General features: G+C 31.1%; 1 protein-coding gene across 2 annotated transcripts in view; it reads left to right on the top strand.

Moving 5' to 3' along the window:
• Ubr3 (Ubr3 ubiquitin ligase) overlaps positions 1–24,837 on the top strand; it is a 127,280-nt gene that overhangs the window by 69,740 nt on the left and 32,703 nt on the right. For both annotated transcript variants that reach the window (XM_089240544.1, XM_089240543.1), the window contains exons 22-27: positions 413–559; positions 1,303–1,445; positions 4,092–4,202; positions 4,606–4,806; positions 21,416–21,549; positions 24,290–24,354. In XM_089240544.1, coding sequence (XP_089096670.1) covers positions 413–559; positions 1,303–1,445; positions 4,092–4,202; positions 4,606–4,806; positions 21,416–21,549; positions 24,290–24,354 — 801 coding nt within the window. The remainder of the gene's footprint in view (positions 1–412; positions 560–1,302; positions 1,446–4,091; positions 4,203–4,605; positions 4,807–21,415; positions 21,550–24,289; positions 24,355–24,837) is intronic.

Raw genomic sequence — 24,837 nt, 5'->3', positions numbered from 1 at the left:
TGTTGTGCAGTAAAACTGCTGCGTTAAAAATAATTTCTGAAAACAAATCTGACAATATTTGTTTGACAAATCTCTTCTGATAGAGTGAGAATTTTTTTGAAAAATTATGACAAAATATTTAAAGCATGAAGGTAAATATTTTCATTTTATGCAAATTTGAGGGAAAAAAATGGAATTCATATAATGCTTGTATTTGATAACTAACATTCATTTCTCCCCTCTTAAAGTAAAAAACTCTCCCCTCTTCTCCCCTCTTAAAAACTCATGGTATACAGTTATTGTTCTAGTTTCCTGTCGTGTTAAGTAATTGAGTTTGTCAGTAATAGTCATTTTTGAGTGAATTGTGGTTTTAACATTTCACATCAGATATTTTTCTATTCTTTTTGACATTGACTACAATTTATTTACAAAGATCTTGATGAGTCTGCATCATCCACTGCTTCCCAAGAAGAAACTCCAAAAATGAACAAGGAGTATGAATGTGTGATATGTAGCCAGTCCGGTGTTTCAGATGAAGAAAGACCCATTGGAATTGTTGTCTTGCTTCAAGCCAGCAGTGGTAGGTAGAGATTCTAAAAATTTATTTTACAAATTTTTTAAACCATCCAAACATCTTTTCAATTTGTTTTTGCTCAGTTCTATGTTCGGAAATGAAATAACAATTTACCATTAGATGAGAAAAGCTAATTCATGGTTGAACCCCTTCGCTTACAAGCAAATTGGCAAGAAATACGGATGCTCTCTATTTGACGAATCTGCAATAAATATAGTAATCTTGTCCTAACCTGAACGCACGTTAGAAAAAAAGAAGAAAAATGAAAGAGTAAGACACAGTATAATAGAATTGGTGTAAAATAGTGCAATAGAAATTTGATTAAGAATGTAAGTAAAAAGTTAATTTCTTTTCATCCTCACCCTACATGTTCTCTTTCACTCATATGAAAGATACATCATATGTGAGGAAATGAATTACTATCGGGGTATACAAAAAACCAAAAGGAAAAAAAATTGTAAGGTTGCAACAAAGCTTCAGGATGATCAAGAGAGAGGGAAGAAAACTGAGTGAACTTGTTTAAATTCATTCCACTGCCGTTTGGACGCAATATTACATCCTTTGATTGCAAAGTGGTTAATGCATTTTATTTCATTGAGAATAAAGTTGAACTAATATGAAAACATCTGTATATTCACAAAGAATGAGTGTAAGACAAATGCTGTAAAAGAGGTTTTTGCAGGTAATGAATTGTATAATGATATTGATATTCTATTTCAATCTATATTATCAACTTTTCTTGTTATTAGTTTTGGGCCATAGTCATAGAGAACCTTCATCTGCTCGTCGTTTGCCTTGTTCTGATGAAGAAAGATTCAATTTGCAAAAGGAAAAGACTTTGGCCTTTTACATGGAGAACAGAATCGATCAGTTGACCCAACATTTTGATAATGTATGTGAATTTAAATGTTTTATTTTTTTAGATGCTTCCTTTCATTATATTTCATATTTACACTTAGGACTTTTTATCTATTATTTATTGCTTTGTAATTTGTTTATTTTTTATATTTTATTTGAAACAAAAATATTTCTTATTTTCCAATGTTTGGCATGAATTTTTAGCATATGCAGAATTTTCTGTGGGGGGGGGGGGGGGCTCATTTTTTACCTCCTCCCCCCGCCGAAAAAAAGAAGATAACTGATCTTAGCTCAGGAGGGTGGTCTCTGCATAAGTCAGAAGCATTAATACATAAATAGCATGGACACATATACAGGGTGCACACAAATTAGTTTGCTTAATTTTGTAACTGAAAAATTTGTGAAATATTAATTGTGAGGTACCCATACAGTTGTAGATGAGTAGTAATGTATCCTTAGGTTTTGATAGGTGACAATTTCCAGTAACAAAGAAACTTCACATTTAAGTAGCAAAATGAGTACACATAATGTCAGGATTCTGGAATTTGCAAACCCTCATGCTACCTAGATTAGGGACCTTAAATGCATGATTTGTGGACCACTCATGGCCAGCCAAGGTTTGTGGTACATATGTAGTATGGCTTAGTGGCCTACAAACCTCATAAAGATGTCAAATTTGGTCTGCACTGTGTTAACAGTTGAAGGTCCTAGAAGTTGGCTGTATGAGGATTTGCTGATCCCTGAATCCTGACATTATGTCTATCCACTTTGCTACTCAAATCAAAACAGCTTCACCACTGACAATTCACCATGTATCAAAAAATTAGGATACATTACTACTGCTATACTCATCTGCCATCTTACAATTAATATTTCTTAAATTATTCAATTACGAATTTGGCCAACTAGATGTTCATTCTTAACAAATAACTAATAATTAGCCCTCGTGTGCAGAAAATGACAGTGGTGCGAAAAAAAAAAAGTCAGTGATCCTAACAATAAAATGTGTAAATGTACTATCTTGGTACACTATGTACGCTGGTTTTTTTTCCCAATTTAAAAAAAAAAAAAAAGTTCCTGATTAAGATTCCACATCCTTGATCAGGGTTTTTCTTATCCATTGTGTTCTTTCCAATCAAAATAACCCCAGGTAATCAAGGTCAGGCCAGTTTTTTAGGTCTCTTACACCCTTGTGCAGTGAAATATTTTACGTTTTCCACCACCAATCCAACTTCAAAGAAATTTAAGTGTAACAGAGTTGAATTATTATTTATCCAAAAATTTGCTTGTCACTGTGCAGATGCACATGTTGAATGAGTTTAAATACAGGCATGATCAATGATTTTGACAGAGCAAATAAAATGTAAACAAATTAATATAATTATAATTATTTTTGCCTAATAGTTTATATTTGATAGCCATTCTATTTGGCTATAATATTACATCTGCATATAGGGCAGGCTTTTTGTAAACAAATTTCCACCATTTACACTTTTTTATTTCATTTAACCTTGAAATACTGCAAGGTATGTATTATCTGAGGTAGGGTCCTCTCCATGTTAGGCCAGCTAATTGGAGTATCTTTTTTGGGTATTTTATTTTGTGGTGTTTTTTCCAGTTAAAATAACTGTCTGACGATTTTTACCTTGAAAATGGATGAACTATCACTTATTTCATACTTCAAAACTTCCAAAGTATTCCTCTCACTGTGTTTTTAAATTATTTAATATGAATACTTCTCATCATAAAGAGCAAAAATATAACTTTCGAGCCACCACTTTCTTTTGTAAATAATTTCAGAGCACAAACTAAATTTCAAGTAGTAGACAATTTTTCACTTTTTTGTGTACAGTCAGCACTTGTTAAAAAACCATGTTTTATAAAAACCATTTTGTTTCAATGACCAGTACCAAATGTTTTCATGTAACAACTATCCTATATGTTTTACTATCAATGTAATGACTATCTGGTATAACTTTAGTTTTGGATAGAACTATGGGAGTCATTTGAGATGAACATTGACTGTATTAATTTGTTAAGACTTTTTTTTTTCTAGTTCATTTCTATATTTTTTTTTTACATTTAAAACGAAAGTTGTTTCAAGTGTGTAAATGCTCTTTGTATATGTTACATCCAAAGCCCGAAGTTGACCACTTCGCGAAGTAGCCAGCCCACTTGACCTCCTGGCAAATGTCTGAAATTCGGGCTTTCGCTGGGCTCCTATATGCTGACTCCCATATTTCCCTATATATGTATCACTAAAATATCGATATTCAGATTCATTTTATCATCAGGGTTGTAATATGGCTAATTATAAATAGCCATAATTATCATAAAAATATGACAATGTGGCAATAATCCTGAATCGTAGGGATCGATATATACAGACTGGCTAAAGCCTGAATTTCAGACATTGGCCAGGTCAACTGGGCTAGCCACTTCTCAAAGTGGCCAACTTCAGGCTTTGGCAGTGACATATATATTTAAATTAATATACATATATATTTAAATTAATATACATATATATTTAAATTAATACATATATATTTAAATTAATACATATATATTTAAATTAATATATACATATATATTTAAATTAATATATACATATATATTTAAATTAATATATACATATATTTAAACTAATATGCATACATATTTAAACTTTTGGTTTTTGCAGAAGTATTGGCAGTTAGCTGTTAACATTGGCTGGGAAGGAGGAGTTCAGGTTCAATCTTGTGGTCATTACCTTCATTTGGACTGCCACAAATCATATATTCAGACATTGAAGGTAAAGTTTGCTTTAATATTAAGTATTTCATTTTTAATTTGATAAGATAATTTTATGGAGTTAACTAAAACTTAACAATGAACTGGTTTTTTGTATTGCAAATTATTTACAAGGCTGCTACATAATTCAATTAACTCTTTAATTTAACTTATATATATTGACCTACTGGAAAGATGATCAGTCCCTTGGGGTCACAGTGTCTGTGCGGTCGTAATGTTACTTTTTGTAGAGTTTTATTATTTTGTGTTTTCTTATGATTTCTTAGTTTGGTTGTATGTTTTATGTGTTGTGTTCATTCCAATAAATAATAAATGAGTAATAGAATTGTACCATAATGATGCTATACTCTATTTAAAATATATTTAAAACAACCTATGTTTAATAAGTGTGCATTATGTTACAGAATTTACAAATTACTCGACACCAAAATTTAAATGTTGAACGGGGAGAGTATGCATGTCCATTATGTCGCCAGTTGGCAAACTCTGTGATCCCGCTGAATCCCACCATCGGTCAGATGGGTACTGTGGTTTGTTCTAGAAACAACACTTTGTCTGAAGTAGCTGCCGAGTTATCTCAGATGATGGCATCATCTTTATCTGAAGTAAGTACTTTTTAGTGCATTTTACAATAACATTTTTGTTGGTGCCTGTTTCAACTCTCCTCGTTTTATTAGTTTTCATCCTGCTTTAAATGTTCAACTTTTTTTCCAAGACAATTTAAAAAAAAAAAAAAAAACTTTTTTAATAGATTCATTTTTTCCCTCAACAAATTGCATAAAAGTGAAATTTTATTAAATTCAGAAAATCAAGCATTATATTTGATCTAATATTTTGGTTTTGCATGATTCAATCACATTTCACTGAATATACATCCAGCTTTGCTGTAGAAATTCCAGCAAACCCATGTCATTAACTTGAGATTTCTTCCAACACTTGGGAAAATTAGTGTGATTTTCTTCATTTTTTATTAATGTATGTGACTTTTAGTTTTAAGTGAAAATATTGTGTTAGTTGTATATATATATCATAAAATTGCTATGAACTCTAATTAGTGTGGACAATGTGCAATATTTAATATTTTACTTCAATTATGAACAACTATAACTCTTCCTGAATAATAATGACAGTGATGTCATAAATTTATTTTATTACAAATTCAAGTACATATATGTAAAATATGGTGAATTATGTACTTTAATTCTGTAATAGGTGACTATTATTTATTTGCAAACTTTTCACTTAAATGTTGTTTCAAGTTTATTTTATTGACCACGCTAGGTGAAATTTCCTCTTTGCTAAAATATCTTCCATCAGTTGAAATTGGGGAGGGGATTTGTGTAGTTTTAATAATGGGAAAAAAATTTAATTTCACATAAAACATTATTTTTTTGTCATGGTACACCATATGTATACTCCACTCCCTTGTCAAAGTAATCTTATACTCATACACTCTCATGTCAATTAATTGTTATATAAGTATGATAAATTTTAGTTACTTGTAATCCTTTGGTAGGCAGAAAATCAATTTTCTTGGTTCACAGTGAAGTTTTTGATAATTTTTGATATTGCCCCTTGAAGCTTTGATGCACCCACTGAGAACAATTTACATTGTTTTACCATGAAAAGATTGTAATTCTTGATTCTCATATGGAAATAAAATAATTTTTAAACCATGTTTTTTTTAACATACAGGATTAGAAATAATGAATTACATATTAAAAATATTCCTCTTACTAAACTAAACTTCAATTAAATATATGTTTTTTTCTCAAATTTTTCCAGTTCATAGGACTTGCTTATCACATTTATTTCATTGCACCCAAAGTGTAAATACAAGTTATCTCACTGGAGATTTTATTTCATATTTAATGAATATTTTAAATTTTTACAAAATATATAATAATAAAAATATATTAAAAATTTTAAATGATTATAATAATTATTACCATGGTTAGATTTAAAATATTGATGTTCAAAAAGGCAACAACTTGAAAAATACACAATTTTTTGAGTTATGCATGCCATGAAAATGGTGAAAAATGCCTCTATATGTTACAAAATGACATCAATTGCCAACTCTGCGTATATGCCCTCTAGTGGAATATAATCTGAGCTGACACCCATTGAGTTCCATACAGAGTGAATATTTATATCTCAAAGCAAGAAATTTCAAGTTGTTTTTTTTACCTGAGCTATCGGTATGGTTTTAAAAACACCTGTGAATTTCTGTAACTTAATGAAAGTTTAATATGCATTCCACAAGTTTTTTGTTAACATATAGAAAATTATAGAAAATGTTATAATAGAAATAGATATAATAGAAAATCATGCATATTGAAGAATTAATTCTTCAAAAAAAAGGGGGAAAATTGCTACTCAATTTTTTTTCATATCTTATTAAACAAATAAAAAAAATAATAAATGCTCATGGTAAAAAAATAGAAATCTTTAATTAAGGATACAATCTTTTAAAGTTTGGAACGTGAGAAAAAAATGTTAAAATGTATAATTTTTTACAAATTGATGATTGCAGCCCTTAGTTTTTCAAAAAATTTGATATATAAATTTCTGATACCTCTAAATTCTATTATGAAATATTACCTATTATTTTTCTCGTGTACAGTCAAACCTTGCTAAGATGGAAGTCAAAGAAACACTGAAAATATTTCTTCCTAACCAAATTTTTTATCAGTTGCAAAACAGTGATTTGATTGCAGAGAGAGATTTGAAACAGTATGAGGCTAAATGATGTTCATAGTGTATTTAGCTGTATTTAAGTTAATGAACTTTTTCATAACAAAAAAGGAAAAACGGTAATAAAACAAATGTGTATTACATTATTTTTGAATTTTGAATTATTGAAAATTCACATAATAATGATAGAAAACTGTCAATGTTGTGTGAGGCCTATAAAAAGTCTATCCACCATTTTACAGGTAAAAAGGAAGGATCCTTAACTAAAAATGTTTAGTTTGCCTACACTAACATGGACACAATCAATTTATCAAAAACAATTGCAATGTCATGTAGTGAAATAAGGAAAGAATGGCTTTAATTTGGTAAATTAATAAGGTAGAAAATAAAAGTAAAGTTGTAGCACATTATTGAATTATTAGGAATTGTCAATAAGTCTGTCACCAGTCATTGAGAAGCCCTGTATCCTTCTGTATTGGTTTTCAGGGAGAAATCCTAAAAAGAAAAATTGGGTTTGTTTTTCATGTGAAGTATAATTGCTTTTTCATCTTAAATGGGTGTCAGCATTTACGTTTTCATAGTAAACCAAGATGTTGCTATTACTTCCCAATATTAATCCCATGTGAAAAATATTTAACCCGTATCATGAAAATTTGCCTTAATACAGCTTGACTGTATGTATGTATACACATATAAAACCAATCTTATTAGCACACATTGGATGAGGTAAGTTAGTATATAACAGCATTGTAGTGTTTTAGTACTAATGCAGTTGTTGATTTTGCACATGCTGCGAGGATCAGTTTCTTTTTTTCACATTTCTTCTAGCTGGCTATTGGGAATTCTTCTGTTGTGAAAGTTTTCATCATATATAGTAGTCTCTACATAACAAACTTCTATAAAATAATTTTTGAATACATGGCAGAATCTCTTCTTAAATACTAATTTTCATTCTACATTGAAAGTTATGTATGTAGAATGAATTTCTTATAATTTTTTTTTTTGAAATGAAGTGACTTATCTGGAGACTCCTATATTTGTGGTTTTCATGAACATTTATGAAATTGATTACACATTTGTATGCAGGTTTGATCTTGCAATCTTATTTTTTTATACCAGGGAAGTAGCGAGTTCTAGAGGGGTTTGTTTGTTTGTGTGTGTGTGTTTTTTTTCCTAATTCTTACTCATCAGATAAGAAATTTCTTGCAATATTTAAAAAAAAAAAAATGCATGTCCTTATATATAGATATTTCTTAGTATATTTTAGTACAGTAACCTCCCTCACATTATATTGCATATCAGGAGGTAAAAAAAGGGATGTTATAATTTGTGACTGTGTTTCTTTGTCTAATGGTATTAAAATTTTAATAGCTGTTGCAATGCAAGACACAAAATATCAAAATGTACCACTTTATAATGAGGTTTTATATAACAAGGGGTTACTTATTATTGCTTTTGTGAAGAAACAAAAAGTTCTCATCTTTCTCTTGAGAAGAGTAAAAGAGTATCACAACAGTCAGAAAAAAGAGTAAATTTGCTGAGGAAAAATAGTTGTTAAGAAGAAATATAAAATTGTGAGATAAAATGAAATTGTATCTATTTTATGTTCTTATCCATTTCTTTTTAACATGTTTGATCAAGACCCACCTAGAATGTTGTTTCCGACCGTATTCCTGGGAGCTCTCCTCTGCTTCCTTTTCTTAAAAGGTTATCACAAATGAGAGCAGCCTCATTTACTTATATATGGCTGATATCATTTGCAGGTATCTCTTAATGCCCCAATTACAGGTCCCAGTATTCAGCAGAATAGTAACAGTTACTATGCCTTTCTTTTCTAATACTGTTTTAGAAACACTTGGGAAATTCCCTCCAGAGGTGCACTTCCTCACATGTTCATAGTCTGCAACTCTTTTTCTGTTCGAGTAATGGGTAAAATTGTCTAATCTCTTCTCTCTGGAACATCTGCGAATGATGATGATGACACATTTGGTCCTGTGTCCGCTTTGAAGTGCAGAGCTAATTTTTTATGTCGATCTCAAGGGGTTTTAGGAAAGATTTTTATTTGAGCAAAACCTATCTGCAACTTATGTGTTTAACTTGAAATGTCATTTTCCTTCCCCACTTCTCTGTTTCCTCATTTAGATTTTAACATGCAGCGAGTGTATTTTGGATATTATGTTTGTAATATTTCTCATTAACAATATGGAAGGGGAAATAACTAAATTAGTTAACATTGGTTCCTCAGCTGTATATGAGATAGCTTAGTTATATTTTCGGTTTTTCTATTTTATTTGTTTGAAAATTCATTTTTTCAGCCAAAATGATGTAGGATATATTCACAAACAATTTTTTTATAAAATTTTATTGATACATTTTATGTAATAAATCACTTTTCCTGGAAGCATTTTCTTCTGAATGCCATCTTAAATACCCCCGAAAGTTCAACTTTAAGTATTGCCTTCGTATGAAAGCTCCCAAAGTTCATATTCATCATATTTTTAGCTCAAAATGTACACAATCCTTTAAGTTAGGGCTTAACTCCCTAAGGTTACAAAAAAGAACTCGCAGGTAATCAATTATTAATTCATGGTCTCTTTTCTAATTCTGTAGAAGACAAAGTCCTGTTGGCTGTAACAAATAATTATTGTACGTCAATAGATGGATGTACCCATAGTTCCCACAAGGGTGGGGCTAACAGAGTTTCAACCTTGGTGCCTGGGGCCAAAAATTACTATCATTTTTTGTTTTTCATGCTATAAATTCACTATAGAAGAGCCTGTGAGAAGTCTAGTTTGGGAGGCTCTCTAAAAATTTCCTGCTAAAGGATGTAGGGAGCCATGCATGTACCCTTATTTTGCTTCTCTATTTATCCTTTTTTAGCAGAAATAATAGTGTAGAATGATAATTATTTATAATTATTAAAATATCCACTTTATCGCTGCTCGAATCTCTAATATTATTTTTCCTACCTAGGTTCATAATGTATGGGAAGATAAGAATGTGAACTAAACACTGTATCACTCCATTTTTTTCATTTTCCCAGGCTTTAAGAATTGTTTTTAATAGTGCCATGTAAGGGAGAATGGGTAACTCGACTCATTCAAGTCAACTGAACTCTCAAGTTGAGGCAACTTGAGTTCAATTTTAGTTTCCTTGTGTAAGGAGGCCCTAAGAAGAATTTGTTCAACACAGTGGTTCTCAATCTCTTACTTACAGTTACATTTTTTTTTACTTTTACTACCAGATGCGCCCCGCTCCCCATCCGATACAGAGTGTTCCTGAGGGTCGGACATGCCTGGAAAATCCAGCCAACTTTTCCCTCCTTCCACAAATTCACGCACCTGATTTCTATGATTTAAGTTTGACATTATTGATATTGCTTAAAATATTTAATTCCAGACTTTTGCTGATTCCCTAGGAAAGTTGCTGTGGACTGTTGTTTAATCTGTTACCCGTTTCACTTGAACTGGGTTCGAGCAACTGAAAAATATAATATTGATTATAGACAGTTTTTCTTTGTTGTCGAGAAAAATTGTTTTTTCTTTTCACCTTAAAGACCAAATTCAGTTAACCTTTTTTATTGATATAATACACAAAATGAAACGGAAAAAGATTTCCACTTTTGATGCATTTTTTCGAAACATATTCTACAGTCCAAGGGATTAAGAACCATTAGTTTAAAAGGTAGAAGGAAAACGTGAAGGTGGGGCAGGAAAGAGTCTAACATAAACCTGCTTTAAGAGACTTATGATCAACTTGAAAGCACAAATTATATTGCCTGTCATGGGGGAGGGATTACTTATAGTTTTAATTGTACCTATGCATCATAGCAGGATATTAATAAGTTAAAGTTATGGATAAGATTATTAAGATCTCTATAAAAAAAATTATGCTTAACTGAAAATAGATTGAAGTCATTTATGGTGATAATTATGATAATTTCTTATAAATTATAGTTATTTTTTATAAGTGACCAAAATTGCATGAACAAATAATACTAAATTCATATAGTGTAGAAAGACTTTTGAATTCCTGAAATTTCATTGTCTTTGTTCATTTTTAGTGGGCCTGACTATTCAATGTTGTTTAATTTAATTTTTTTTGTGGGAAGAATATTCCCAAATATTTGGCAAAATTGTGTTAGGTTGAAAGGTATAATTGTTGATCATTATCACCAGCTGTGATCAAGATCAAGCTTGAATACAATGCTTTGCTTGTCAATCAGTGTAGAACAACTGTAAATCTTCTACCTCTTTTATATCAACATCGAAAAAAACATATTTTTTGGGAGTCTCTTGTTATATATGTACAGAAAAAAAATCATTGCAGACCATGTTCAAAAGTGAATGCAGCAGCAGTAACAGCACAGTTGGCAGTGTCATTAATTCCACTGCTGGAGCCATGGTCCATAAGTTGCAATGTACTGTTGCCAGATCCAAACATCAACTAGAAAAGATCAGTTATAATCTTCAAGCCAAGTTCCCAGCTGTTAGTTCTGTTTTTGTAAACACTACGGTAAGAGCTCCTACCTCCGGGACTTGGCATAGTTATAGAATATTGATTGTTAGGTGTGTTTAATTGTAATTGCACATGTTTAGCTCTGGGTTCAGTAAGTTGAAAGACTTACATGGTTGTGTGACACATTCTCTGTAGCAGTTGCTTTGCTAATATTTTTCTCATACTTTTTATCACTGCAGCTTATAAATAGCAATTAACACTAGAAGGGCTGTACTATACATTATACCTAAAAGAGCCGTTGATAGTCATTTTGACTGCTGCTTCTTTTTAGTGCAATATTTAATTACATTAAATTTTTACAATAAATAATAACAAGCATTATTACACATGGCTAATTTGTTAATTTTGAAGAAATTTGCTTTTTTCTTAAGCATATAGGGTGTACATAAAATGGCTTTTCAACTATAAATATGAAAAATTAGAGGGCAGCTGTGGACAAGATTTACCACGACGACAAAAACGATAGATAAACATTGCATTTACATCACATACTACATTTCTCCATTTTGATGATGTACACATTTTTATATGTATATCAGTCTTTTTTTTTATTCACTTTATTTAGTTGTTCATGCATGCTATAGATAACATATACACTAATATGCCACTGTAAATTTGCACGGTTGAGGAAATACCGGGAATGCTATTAAAATTCCATTCTACAAATTATCTTATGAAGAATATACAATTTAAAAAAATACACATCTTTGTCTTTCTTTTTCGTCAGAGATAATACTGACATCTTTATAAATACAAAATATGTCTTTTTCTTTTTTTGTCACTATTATCTGATTCAGACAAATCGCTTCTGGAATCATTACTTTCTCTTTCGGGTAGAAATAGCAGAAAATCATGATTTTCATTATCAGCATTTGCATCGTAAGTCTCCTCAGCCTCAGATTTATGGTCCAAAATATTATTCAGCACTGATAAAATTAGACTATTTTGTTTTATAGATCTGTTCCAGACTCTGCCACGAAGCTGGGCTGGGAGAGATCTCGGCAACAGGATAAGTCCGGTGGCAGAGCCTGGCGTTCATTCATTCATGTTCTTATAGATCTTTTTTCTAAGAGCCATTTCTACACACTGTGAATGAACTTATGTTTCTTTGGAAGCTTTCAAAACAGATGGTGGCATAAAGAGTTATGAAATGTCAAACCAAAACAAAAACTCAGCTTGCTATGTGAAGATCAGAAAAAAATAGTTTCCTCGACTTTCATAACAGAGGCTATATTATAGCTCAATAAGAAATGGGAATACATACTGTCTCTGCCAATAGACTTTTGAAATTGCCCAGTAACATGATGCAATGAATAGCATTATTTTATTTATTTTTTCTTATTCACATGTTACTCACGAATATGTTGTGTTGTGTGTGCCATCAGGGAATGATAAGGAATCAACCTAAAAGCAAAAGTATACATCAATGCCCACCACAAGGAGGAAACATATAAAATTTACATATAGCAGTCAAAATGACTGTTCTTGACCATTCTAGTTATAAACGTTGATACATCTCGAACAAAACCTTCAATGTCTTCAAACTTTTTAACACAGAGCTAAGTACAGAAATAATGAAAAGTCACCAAAAATGGAGTGTATACGTCGAGTATTGCCAAGATTATAGTGTTTTCAACATCAAAAACTGTCAAAATGACTGCTCCGGCCATTCTAGTGTTAACCAATGTTTATTTTATGGCTGGTCCTTATCAGATTATCAAGAACAGAATCAAAAGTTTAGGGAATCAAATGAATTCTCTGATTCTTCTGAACAGAATAAGAATTTGGATTTTTTTTTCTTCAAATTAGATTACTTTTTTTTTTCCTTTGCTTTGTCAGATCGGTTGTGCTAGAATTAATAAGTTTCTTAGAACTTTCTTAGTTGGGGGAGTTTAAAACTCTGTGTAGAAACCATGTGTAGTTTCAAAAATGATGGTGAAACCTATATTTTTTTTATGCCAAAATCAGAAGTCCAGCAACTCTGTGAAATGCAGCACAAACTGCTTAGCCAGTTCATGAAGTGCCTGAACTTCAGAAATTGAGCATAACACAAACACTAGTCTTCACATAACCATCTTCTAGTATAGTGAATACCCGATTAAATGAATACCATTATAGAGAAAATCTTATTTTAACAAACTTATATAAGTTTACATAGAAACAATGTAAAAATATGGAATTCCTTTATAAAGAAATTTTGTTATTATAAAGTGATTTCTCTGGTTACTTGGAGTTCGTTATAACAGGATTCGGCTGTATTTAATTGAATTTTCCCTCACAACCTAATTTTCGGCCATGTCTTTGGATCTAGAAACATTTGCATCATAGGTGGTCAAAGCAATTTTAAAAATATTTTATTACTTTAAAATATGATAAAAGATATATGTGAGTGTATAATTAAATGTAATTGAATATGAATTGATGATAATTATGTAGAAAAATAATCTCTAAAATATCTGATAACTTAATCTAACATAATCTACTATCTAACCATACATACACCTCAAACACATTTCTCTACAGAATTTCTTGATAAATTCTGGAATGTGTTTCTGGGTGTATGTGATATATATATATATCTATAAGGTAGAAAGTAACCTCTGCACCAATAAAAATGGGTATGATCATAATGATTTCATCAGTGTTTTACAGTCATATTTGGCTGCAACTGTGGTGGTTGAGTGGTCATAGTGACAGACTTGCATCGCGAGGATCCGGGTTCAAACCCCACCGTCGCTGCAGTGGTGGTCGGCTGAATACAAATACAAATACAACGCCACAACAGGCAAAATGCCCAACGAGGTGGCTGATAAAAAGATGCCCATAAAAATATAGTTGGTTTTCTGCAGTTTCCAACTTTGAGGTGTGAATGCGAGCCGATCTCCCTGTTAAAAAGTCTTGCCACAGAGACCAACAGGCCTACAACGGTATAATTGTACATTCATTACACTTCATTTGCTATGAGTTGAGAAAAAACCTATAGTTAAAAAAATTGATTGCAGATGGCAGCACTACACATAGAAAGCATTATATAGAAACAAACTTCATGAAAGGTTCACTATACGTACACACACATTCCAACATGTACCAATTTGTTAGAAGTTCCACAGAGGAATATGGACAAGGTGCATGTCTGGTTTAATAGTAATAGTAGTAGTCATACTCGGCTCTTGAAGAAGTAATTCTACTCTTAGGTGATTCACAAGTGATCCTAGGCATGATATGGCCGTCAACCTTCCAAATAATGTCTTTTTTTCGTATAAGTTTTTATTCCATTGATAATTTATTTAGTTTATCTGTTCTTATGAAGTCAACTTCTAGCCGAAAACATTTTTTTTGAAAAATTTTGACTAGATCTAGTAAAATTTTTTGTGTAATATAGACGAAACCGAACATGAAATTATATTTCAACTCAATAAGCAGCAATTTCAGCATAATGATACAGCAATGTTAAACAATCCATGAGAATTCTTTTAACTTACTAAATCTGTAGAGTCTGTGACCATTAAAAGTTTTTCCTTGTACGAATATTTATATGTATTAAATACAGTGAATCCTCCTGTAGCGGCCATCTCTGAACAACGGCCCATTTTTTGTGAAATGTAACGCATCCCTTTGAATTAAGATTCTTAACCTCCAAACAAGCATTTTCAAATAACAACCACTTTTATACATGCAAACAAAATAAAATTATGCATTTCCTACGAAAAACATCCTATAAGATTTTTTCTGAATTAATTCCCCTCCCTCCCTGAATCCTACAAAAATAAGAATAAGCATGGCTTCTTTCCATGAGTCATTGGTTCTCAAATATCGAATATTAGGTCCATCAACCCCTCCCCCAGTTAGTTGTCAAGGGGTACGCTAGATTTGTTTGAGAGAAAAACAAAGCACCAACTATATTAAATAATATAAAAAGCAGTCACATGGCATAGTTCAGGCAGTCCTTAATTCCTTTGCTGTTTGCCCAAGGGGTCCTTGAGCAATCACTAATGGAAAAACACTGCCCTAGGTAACAGTAAGTAGCTGGGTGTATCAGAGTATGATTCCAGTCAGTTGAATTTGCATGTCAGTGAAGACAAAGGCTACAGTACAGCACCAGAATCGCCCGAGTGGCACAGTGGTAAAATGTTCTTCTTCCACCATGAAAGTTCATCAAGGTTCACAGGTTCGAATCTGGGTAAAAACATTAGAAACAAGTACTTTATTTATTAAACATGAGGCAACCACCGATAGATGGCGCCTTCAGTTACCACCCAAATCAACTGATTAGAAATTGCTGTTTGGCGATACATGACTGGAGTTGGTGTGTGGTAAATTAGCAGTAGTACAGCACTAGACATTTTTGTTCATTAAATAGTTACTTTCTTGTCAACACCAAACCATTTGTATTTTGTATCTGCTTGCTTAACTCTATTCATTATGATGAATTGGAAATAAAATTTTCAGGTTTTAAAGATTAAAATCTGAGAAGTTAACCTGGTAACAATCTGATTAAAATCTGAAAGTTATCAAGAATAGGGATGACATTGGTGCTGAAAAATTAACTGAAACTCACTAAAGTGGATATATGCACACACAGATAAAAAAGGTTTCGAAGAACAAACAGTTTATTTAACACAATCCTTCTAAAGTGTTTAGTTTCAAGTACAAAACGAAAGCATCTGATGAACAGCTTGATAGCTTGTTGAGTCAAAAAAAAAAAAAAAAAAAAAAAAAAAATCCCAATTACAAAATCTCTTCAGCAAAAAATAAATTTTATAGGTTCAAATGTATTACCGAAAAATGCTTCTTTTAATCAATTATAGTATGGGTTGTTTTAATTTTCAACTAATTTTTTTAAAATTTACTAAACCTCTCAACAATGGTCACCTCCCAATAACAGGCACATTTGTATAGTCCCATTGGTGGCCGTTGTTTGGAGGTTTCACTGTACCTCATACTTTAATAACCTTCAAAATATAGCTTTGTAGAATTATATTTCCATGAAACTTATGAGAAATTATTAGTTATAGGATTCTTAATTATGCATGCGAAATCTAAATGCTCATTTCTTATTATCAATATAAATAAAAGCAAGGAGAACTAAAAGAAACAAATATTTATTTTAATCATTTTCTTTTTTTTTATTAAAAAAAATTGATTGGAGCATTCAGAAATGTAATTTTGTTACTTTTCATAATGATTTTGATTTTTTTCTTTGAAAACCATGATATAAATATTTATGTTACTGGAAAAATATTTAAAATTCAGTATTTTTTATAGAATGCCTGATTGTTTTTTTGGTGATTTGTGAAAACTGGTTTCTAATGTTGTTAAAAATATAATTAAAATTTTAATAGATTAACTATTATTCAAACTCTATTTTATGTGTATGCTAATACAATGAATTTGTAATAAGTCTAACTCTCTCCAATATCTCAACTACTGTTTAAGTCAAAGTTTTCACGCAGCCCCAGAAATTTTTCCAGTTTTTTGGGGCTAAAATTTTCTTTCTACTCAAAGTTCTTCCTTTAAGTCAAAGTTTTTAGGAACGAGAGAAATTTAAGATAAAATATTATTTATCAATAGATTCTTGAGATAGATTCTTCAATAGATTTCTCACGAAAGGACAAAAAAAAAAAGAAAGAAAAGAGACTCAAAAATCACTGCAATTTTTTAACAGACAATCTTGTATACATTTTATTTATAATTTGTTTCATTTATAGGCCAGTATCGTTTATGCTTCCATTTCTATAATACAGTATGTACATATAGTTTTATTTCTACATTTCATTCAATAATTGAATTTGATTAAATTAGAATAGATTATCTTTTCGAACATCACCTCCAGTAATTTCACATGTTTACCAATACGATGCTCATTTATAGAGCCCGGAAATTCAGGCATATATTTTCAAACTTTTTTGGTAAAAATATCTTTTTTGAAATTTTTGTGCCATAAATGCCTATTTTAACACATTAAGTTCATTAGTGAATTTCAGAGGCCATAATCTTTAAAATTTGGATATTTTGAGCCTTGAGAATTTCAAAAGGATTGCTCTTTCCAACTCTCAGTATTTGTTATCAGAAAGCCCCCCCCCCCCTCTTTGGTGAAAGATTGGTGTTACCATGTATTAACTTTGCATTGACTGGATGCTATTAGACGTGAATGCTGCTCGAGTTAGAAAAGCAGAGGGAAATAAAATTTTTTTGTTTCTCCACATGCTTTACATAACATGTCTCGCGCAGGCATTGGACTGCATTGTATGTGTATAATGAACCGATGACTGTCCCAAGAGGTCATAAAATGACGTTATGGCTTATTCATACAAGGCAGGGTAGGAGCAGACAGCTCTGGAGCCCATGTTGGTTTTGATCTTGTTTTTTGCACCATAAATGCACTGCAAACAGCCATGGATATTTAATAAACATACATAATGAGTTTTTGATTAAATTGACTCGAGTTGCCCTCAAGGGTGTGACAGATGCGGCCACACTGGGCCCCATGCTTGAAGGAGTCTCGCATATGTGGTAATACAAAAAAGTTAATTTTTTACAAAAATATAACAAGATGGCTATGTTTTAACTATAGAAATGATAATGATTATTTCAAATAATACAACAAATAAATCAGAATTATTACACAACTCGAGAGAGCCCCACAGATCATTTTCTGTACCGGCTTCACGTCTGGTAATAGTGGCTCTGGAATTGGCATAATCCCGAGGGTCTATTAACATTTTATTTTCAGTTTGAAATCAATCTAACTTGGATAATAATGTAGTTGTTATGAACCATAATCAAAACAGTAGATAGATTAAGTGGCATACATTTTTTAAGCTAGTTTTTAGACCCTTAATATTTTTGTTTTTTGTTATTTTTTTCCTTCCAAAAATAATAAATGCCTTTTTTTAGTGCCTATTTTAGGCATTTTCAGTGCTTTTTTTGCCTGCCTATTTTGACCATTTGTAGTATCTGAACTGCCCGGCTCTACTCATAAATAATGCTGTTGTTTTAATGAATATCTTTCCCCATTTTGAAATCAACATTTCCGATAAATCGAACTAAAGATAACTCAGTTTATTGTTAGCATCTGCACATTTGGCCTATCAAGATTTCACTGCATACGCATATTTTATAAGTGTTTCCCCAAAATGTGTAATTTTTCTTTGGGGGTAAGGGGGGGGGGAAGGGGAGGGCAATGAAATGGTCAGTGGTGGAAGTATAGGTACAACATAGTATCCTATAGGTTTATTTTGCTAGCGGAACAATGAGAATTTTTTTTTTTCTGGTCGGTCGGTGATTAGATAAGTTTTTTGTCTTTGGCGCATGGCATGCACATTGTAATACAGTTCACTATTGATTTTATGAACTGCTTGTTTTCACGAATAATTTTCTGGTCCTAAACAACATACTGTTCCTTTAAACATCTTTCCCATTTACAAACTTTCGATTTCACAAACTAATTTTCACATCCATATTAGTTTGTAAAAATGAGTGTCAACTGTACTATGTATTTATGTATATCTTGTACTATGATCTAATTGCAAACTCTCAAAATTTATATTTAGTCTAACTTATTTTTAAATTTTTTTTTATAAAATAACATATATTCTTACATATGTTATTTTGTAAAAAAATGAATGATGAAAGCATTTGAAATATAGCTTTAATAAAACTATTTTAACTTTATAATATATCAAAAAAACTAACCTTATAATACTGAATATATGTATATAATATTTATTGCATATCAAAGTGATTGAGTCAATTGTGTTCTATTCTTTTGATATACTGTGAAATCTCATTACAAGGATAGTCGATATAAGGATAAATATCTCTACAATGATATCTTTTCAAGACTTGTTCAGCTATGTCTAGTCTAATGTTCAACTACAGTCTCTTGATATAACAATAATCCCTCTATAGCAATATTTTTAAGGTCCACAAAGTATCGTTATATCAATGGTTTTACTGTACTTTCCAATATTTCTAGTGTAAAATGTCTTTTTATTTATTTTTTGTATAACTTTCTAAGTTAACACATTGTATATGGTATGCTGCAAAATGAATCGATTCTCAGTTCCCGTACCTTTTCACTTTAAGATAGAACTTTAATATTTCAGAGCCGAATATATTGTTTTCACCATCACATCGCTCATTATTTTATTTAATAGATAAAACTATTTTACATATCCCATTGTATTGTGGTTAGGTTATAATGTGGAGATACCCCTATCATTTCATACTGTGTGGTGCACTTAAAAATTGAAAAACACCTTTCACAGTTTCCAATTGACAATGTGCTGAAACTGAAAAGTGTCTAATATTATATCCTTAAGATCTCTGCCGTACAATTCTGATGAGCTGTGTATTTCATTGGAATTGAGAACTTTTATATTTTTTAAGTTGAAGCAGGCACTAACAGTGCTCATTTGTTAATAGTATTGTAAATTGTGTAATTGCACTGCTTTTTTTAAATTGTAAGAAAACACAATAATTTTATCAGTATCAAACTAGTGTTAGCTAATTTTTGCATTCCCCTAATTTGTGCATGAAAATCCCCCCCCCCCCCTTTTTAATATGGTTTCATTTTATTTGCATTGAAATAGCTATTGTGAATAGAACCAGACTTTTTTGAAGTTAAATTTGACGTCTAAAGAGTGTATTATATTCTTAATGTGAGACTAGTAGAAGAAATTTATACAGCCATTGCAGTTCTATTAACATTTACTTTAAAATCATTAGAATTGCAACATGCAATTAACATTGCACCTAACAAAATGTATTTACCTCCTTGCTGATTGCAGGCTTGTTATAAAAGAAGGTCCTATCGTACAATTAAGGATGCTTTGGTTTTACATGATACAATTGTCATGCACATCTGAAATGAGATTATATTAATAACAAAATTGATTATGTTTAGTAAGCAAATACTTGGCATAATTTCTTTTTCGCTACTGTACTTCCCCCGCATTAATAAGTATGCCAGGAAACTGCAAGGTAGACCAGCATGCTGAAACCCCTTTTTTTCCCCTAACATGCTGGGAAATTTGAGTCTATCTGAAAACTACAGTATCGGTATTTTGTATTAGGTTATAATTAAATTGGCACATAAAGTAAATGCTCAGTTTTTATTGTTATTGGCTCATTCATATTGCTCAATCGTAAAGTTATTCAGCACTTAAAATAAATTTATATCTATCTTCTGAAGGTATTTACCAATTCTTATTAGACCTTGCTTTTCCTGGCATGCTACCAATAGACCAGACTCCAACATTGAAAAAGCTGGTGCCTTCTAAATTTTAAGCCATGCCAGCTAGCACAGTAACTATGTCCTGGATTGACCATATATATATATAGACCATATCCTATGGTCCAATCAAGAAAATATTTTAATTAGCAATGGCAAATTTTTCAAAGGTATCAAGCAATTTGATTTGATGCTGCTGTGATGGTCTAGTGGTCATAGTGACGGACTCGCATCGCGGGGTCCCAGGTTCGAACCCCACCTTCGTTGCAGTGGTGGTTGACTGAAGTTGGTGTTCTGCGGTTCCCAACTTGAGGCATGAATGCAAGCGATCTCCCCATTAAAAAGGCTCGCTGCAAAGAGCAACAGGCCTACAATAGTAAAATATTCAAACATTACACTGCACTCATAGTTTGAAAAATATGTGGTAGATGGCAGCACTATAACAAGCATTACACAGAAACAACCTTAATGTTAGGTTCACAATACGGACACACACATTCCAGCATGTACCAATTTGTTAGAAGTTTCGCATAGGAATATGGACAAGGTACATGTGTGGCTTAGTAGTAGTAGTAGTAATTGGATTTAGTTCATTGGATTGATAAAAGTAATCAAGTTATCATGTGTGTTATTCAATTATTTATTTAGTTTGAGTGCAAGTCAGTTTACATTATGTTTTATCAATATAATTTTATTTTTTATGGAATTTATCCTCTAAAAAAAATGTATTTTTACACTCTATAAAACAATAATGTTTATTTCAGTGGGAATCAAACCTATTGAAAGCACATATGTACAGCATAATGGAGGATCTGACAAATTCAACATACCCCCAGTATCGTTCAGTTTGCTCACCAAACTCCAGCAGTGTCTTCCTTTTTGTATGTTCTGTAGCCAGGTAATGATCACATGGCATATTTTATTTATAAGCTTTGCAATGTTAAGCTTTCTGCATTTGTTCTAATTGACTTCAGAATCACTTTGGATTCTTGGATTGACTTCATTTCATGGATGATATTGAACGGAATGTTCTGCAGCCAATTATATTTTTACATGCTTAATTAAGATTTGTGTTGACTTTCATTACCATTTGAAACCTGACTTTTAGTGATTGATTACCTCCTGACTTTTTAGTTTTAAAAATAACAAATTAAAAAAAAATATAATTATAATAATCTTATGTTTTTCCAAATTTGCTAATGCTTATACAATGCAATACAATATTCAACAGTCACAATAAACGATTGGTCCAGCTAGGTGGCTGTATGCAAAGAATGTTTTCCCCTCCTCCACTCTCCTCAAAATTTTGAAAATTCTAAGGTAAATCTAAGTATTCACTAATCTTCAAAGCAGGTTTTTTTCAGCTGCAGTTACATTTTTCACAAAATGGGAAAGAAGATCTTAGAATACAAAAGAAATGGTAGACTTTTTTTGCAAAAATGCATACAGGAGGTACGGAACGACTAGACATCCAACCATCAATCATTACATTAGCATTGTAGCATTTTGCTAAAGCTTTTCTTCCCATTTTTGCTTTTCTGCAAAAGGAATTTTTTATCTAGCTTAACCCATGCTTCAAAGTACAAAAATTAAGTTTTATATTTTGACACATATTATGGCCCATAGTAAAAAAAATGATGTGTGTCTGAAATAAACACTGTATTTAAATACCCCTAGTTAGAAATTTGTTTCCATAATCAATGGTTCACAAGTTATTTAAGCTGAAAATAACTTGAGTTTTCACCTTGTATATACAGGCTGGGTCCAGAAGTGCTGACCTATTTTGAAAAAAATATTTAAAAAATTCTTTTAAAGATAGAGACGAACAGCTTGAAGAGTTTGAAAGAAAAGGTTTCTTTCACTCACTACAAAATTTCTACATGCACACACACCTTTAGTGACCCAGAAGATGTCAAGCTTATATAGTATTTCTTGCCATGTTATTTGTGGCACTGGTGTTACAAAGAACGGAAGTAAAATGGGAAGAAAGTAAAAGAAAAAAAATCATTTTTTTTTAAAAATAGCTTATTGAATTTATTTTTTGTTGGGCTTTTTTTCCACTAAACCTTTTTAATTAAATTTATGAATTTTTTATTTTTTCATATGTGTACTTGTATTGAATTCTGGGTGGTTCAGAAGTTTGGACCTGTTTGAAAAATATGTATTAAAAAAAACTGAAGTGTCAAGTCTTGAATTAGATTGTTAATAACATCGATTCAAATTAATTATCTCAACAAGATGGAGACAAATGGCTTAAAGTATTTGGAAGAGAATGCTTCAAAAATGTTTTTTTTACTTTCATTTTTCGTAACACCCATGTTACAAATAACATGACAAAAAATGTGCTATATAGGCTTGACATTCTCAGCATCACTAAAGGTGTGTGTGCCGGCAAAAATTTTACAATTTAAAAAAAACTTTGAAACCTCTTTCAAATTAATATAATGCTCTTCGAAGAAAATATGCAAAAATCATAAAAAGTCTCTTTCAAATAATGAGAAATAAAACTTATGAAATTTAAATTTGGAAGAATCTTAAAAAAATGAAATCAGGACGTTATCTCATTAGATCTTCCCCCATAAACCTTCTGAATTGGATTCAAGAGCTTTGATCTTTAACCTCAGCATTGAGATATACACAAGGTGGTCCAGAAGTCCTGACATGATTTGAAAAAAATCATTAAAAAAAGCTATTAAAGATACAAAGAAACATTTTTAGCATTTGAAAGGCAAGGTTTCAAAGTTTTTTTTCATTTACTACAAAATTCTTACATTTGCATCTTTAGTGATGCAGAGCATGTCACAAGCCTATATAGCATTTCTTTGCCATAATATTTGTAACATGGGAGTTACAAATAGGGACGAAAATAAAATAAATAGAAGTAAAAAAACTTTGAAATTTTTTTTCTTTTCAATTTTTTGAACTGTCTCTATAGTTACGTTTTCTTTTTTTTAATATTTATTTTTTTCAAAACAGTCAGAATTTCCTTATCACCCAGAATTTTGTGCAAGTGCAGATTTGAAAAAATGAAAAAAAAATCACAAATTTAATTAATCATTCTAGTTGCAACAGCAGTAAGAAAAGGTTTTCTTTTTATTTTCATTCATTTTACCTCCATTCTTTATAACATTCATGTTACAAATAACATGACAAGAAATCCTATATAAGTTGACATTTTCCGCTTCACTAAAGGTACACTGCAAGTAGAAATTTTGTAGTAAATAGAAAAAGAAAAAACTTTGAAACCCTTTGTTTCTAATGCATTAAATAATTTGTTCTTACCTTCAATAGTTTTTTTTCCAATGATTTTTTCAAATTATGTTAGCACTTCTGGACCACCCTGTATATCATTTATTAATAATACAGATTGATATTTTCAGTTTTGTATGTAATATATTACTTTTTTTCCCTATTTATTTAATGATTAGATTGAATATCAATTTTGTCACTTTAATTTTGTTTCAAATCCATCTTTTTCACATCTGAAAATTTGAACTTATTGCATTCTTACACACAAGGCCTGAACTGTATTGCAAGTTTTTGTGACATAGGTTCGGAAATACTTTATTTCTCTAATTGTTTGAATCAGTTTAAAGTTTTATATTTTATCTCCATAACTTTCATGTATTGTCTTTCAGAACAAATTTGGAGATAGAGTTGCTTCAAACTGATAAAACATCAAACAAACAGAAAGCTTGCTTTGGTATGTCTTGGTTCATCTATGTAAATTGTTACTTCATCAAAAATAATAGATTTCTCTGTATCAGCACTAAAAGAAGTGAACATTAACTATACTCACAATTACGTGCTCATTCTATTGGAGGAGATAAAAGTTCTTATCAATGTAATGAAAAATAAATCCATACTAATCATACTTCATTGTTGTGGTGTGAAATGTGTATAATCATGCAACATTACCAAAGATGCAGTGTTAAGAATAGTTAAAATTTAGAGCAAATGACACTGTTTGTGTACACACCTGTGTTTTTCAACCTTTTCAGCATTTGTTACCCTAGCAATACATAAAACTTTTGTGTTCCCTCTTTCAATATTATAGCTTCTCATATACTCTAGATCTTATTCAGTATTAGCAAAACTTTATTTTCAATGGTAGCTGTATTAGAGACAAAAATACAGATGTTAGCTAAACATAAAACCTCTCTACATGTGCAAGGAAAAAATAATC

The sequence above is a fragment of the Pholcus phalangioides genome, unplaced genomic scaffold (genome assembly GCF_987345545.1).
Source record: "Pholcus phalangioides strain wild (caught in Gottingen) unplaced genomic scaffold, Ppha-v1.0 ptg000013l_1, whole genome shotgun sequence".
NCBI lineage: Eukaryota > Metazoa > Arthropoda > Arachnida > Araneae > Pholcidae > Pholcus > Pholcus phalangioides.
Note: the sequence above shows the minus strand (reverse complement) of the source record. Positions and strands in the feature narration are given on the sequence as shown.